Source organism: Nanorana parkeri, unplaced genomic scaffold (assembly GCF_000935625.1).
Source record: "Nanorana parkeri isolate BGI_ZX_2015 unplaced genomic scaffold, ASM93562v1 scaffold1000, whole genome shotgun sequence".
Classification (NCBI taxonomy): Eukaryota; Metazoa; Chordata; class Amphibia; order Anura; family Dicroglossidae; genus Nanorana; species Nanorana parkeri.
The window spans coordinates 632,354-634,660 of NW_017307268.1; the positions used below are offsets into that span (position 1 = coordinate 632,354).

Sequence of the window (2,307 nt, forward strand, 5' to 3'; positions counted from 1 at the left end):
CTTGACCGCAGCACCATGCCAACCTGGAATCTAGATGGACATATGTCGCCTCTGATTGCAGATTGGCATGTGGGTGGGGATGAGCCTGGATGGGGGATCAGCTTGATCGCAGCACCAGGGCAACCTGGAATCCAGAGGGAGGCTCACATTGGTATGAGCATACGCAAGGTTTCTAATTGACGTTTTGAGGGCAGAAGCTGCATTAAGGGAATGAAATGCTGGAAAGATGGCGTCACCCTCAGTGGTAGTGGGGAAGAAACGACCCCCCCCCAAACAGTATGTGCCATAATAATGCTGTGTAAAGTGTTATTTTAGTCAGTGTTTATCTTTGGGGGGTTACTTCCAGTTTAACTTATAGTCCGTACGCATCTGTATGAGTCCGGGGAAGGAGGAGCGACTCGTTCAGCTGTGCGCGGTGTGATTTAGATGGTAGCAGGATAATAAATTACCATTCTTCACCTGAGCAGTAAATGTCTGAGCATAGCGTCCGGCCCATCATTACAATGTCCTTGCTCTGCGCCCATCACCTCTCTTAAAGGAGAACTATGAGGGGGGGGGGGGTGCTTTTCACTCACCAAACACTGACCCCATAGTTCTCCTTTTAAGAAATTGGCCATCAGCTTCCCATGTCGGGTCTCTGCGTCCCGGTAACGGATCTTCCTCCTGTTTTGGCAGTACTCGTTGGTGAAGGACGTCATCTCCTCTCTCAAGCGACATCGGATGCACGAGCAGCAGTTCGCTCACCCGCCTCTGCTGGTGCTCAACAACTTCGGCACGCAGGGGATGCACGTGAAGGTGATGGCCACCATGTTCCAGAACATGTTCCCCTCCATCAATGTTCACAAGGTAGGAGCAAGATTCATCATGATCTCTGAGCAGCGTTGTCGTAGTTACACTTTGGCTTGAAGCTGAACTTCATGTAAATGGCTGAATACACCTTCAGCTTTGCGTATAATCTGAACTTCATTTTTGTTTTTTTTTTCAAGATCAGTAGGCAACAGTTCAGCAAAAGTTAAAGCCGACCTCCGGGCCAGCGGCTAAATACACAAATTAAATGCACATGTGAGAGCTGTTTGACCTGATTTTTATTTCTCTCCATCCAGTCTTGAGGTTCACACAGCTCTGCCACGCAGCACAACCAGGATGTAGGCATAGGCACCACTTCTCTCTTAGTTTTATTTCTATATACTGAATATAACTGGACAGTGAAGGAGCAGCAGCGGACTTATCAGGCCATCCCTCCTTTTACTCTGTGCTCTCCTATCAGTATGCACCTTTTGAACACATGTGCATGCAGCACATGTGATTGGCTCCCGGTGTTGCCCCTCCCTCTCCCAACCTGAGCACTGCTGTAGAGGGAATTCGCGAGGCTGATGCCAAGTCATGTTCAGTTACTTGCACTAGATGCAGTCATTAATGTGGATGTCGGCGTGTTGTCTGCCCCCTCTCCATCTTTTAAAGGTTGCCATTTTTCCAGTGTCGGAGGGTCTTTGGATCGCTGCCTCGGCTTTCCCGTTCTTGGCTGTCTCCTTTCCCTTGCGGGATCCTATGGAGCCGCCGTAGCCATCCATCCGTGTGTGAGAGAACTACACCATGAGGTGAGGGCAGTACCTGCACTGACGCACAGAAGACAGACCTCAGGAGCCGCTGTCAATCACTTCCCTTGGGGGAGGAGCTTGAGGCGTGTCTTCTATGTGTTGTCCTCTGCGCGTCGGTGGTGGCAGCGTCCCCACGTCTGATGTCCAAAGATTCTTAAAGTCCCATCATGAGAAATACGGAGGCCGCCATTACCCACCATCTGAAATCCCTATGTACCTGGCTGTACCGCTGACCCCACCGGCTTTTGTACTTGCTGACCCGGGACTGGTCTCCGCAGAGGTCATCCGTGGCTGCCGCCATGCTATCGGTGGTGTTGTCCCATTTGGGGCTCTTCATGGCTGACCTGGGACTGGTCTCCGCAGAGGTCATCCGTGGCTGCCGCCATGCTATCGGTGGTGTTGGCCCATTTGGGGCTCTTCATGGCTGACCCGGAACTGGTCTCGGCAGAGATAATCAATGGCTGCCGCCATGTTTCTCTCTGGGCTTCTTTTCCCCGATCAGTAGTGTTGGCCCATTTGGGGCTCTTCATGTCTGGAAAGGTGGGCGGGGAACTTCCTTGCGTGACGGATCCTCCCATTCCTGAGGAGTTTCCGGTGATCCTTGGTTTAGTATACGCTCCGAGACGTCCATTAGGATCCCTCTCGTTGGGTCGGTGAAGCCACACTGAGGAGCGGTATGAATAGCAGCTTATTGAATTGAAGGCGTCAC

The 2,307-nt window shown here is 51.6% G+C and overlaps 1 protein-coding gene across 1 annotated transcript in view; it reads left to right on the forward strand.

Moving 5' to 3' along the window:
* The window catches only part of LOC108795737 (suppressor of SWI4 1 homolog), a 16,561-nt gene that overhangs the window by 4,174 nt on the left and 10,080 nt on the right, over positions 1–2,307 (forward strand). Inside the window, exon 5 of the mRNA XM_018567024.1 lies at positions 676–846. Coding sequence (XP_018422526.1) covers positions 676–846 — 171 coding nt within the window. The remainder of the gene's footprint in view (positions 1–675; positions 847–2,307) is intronic.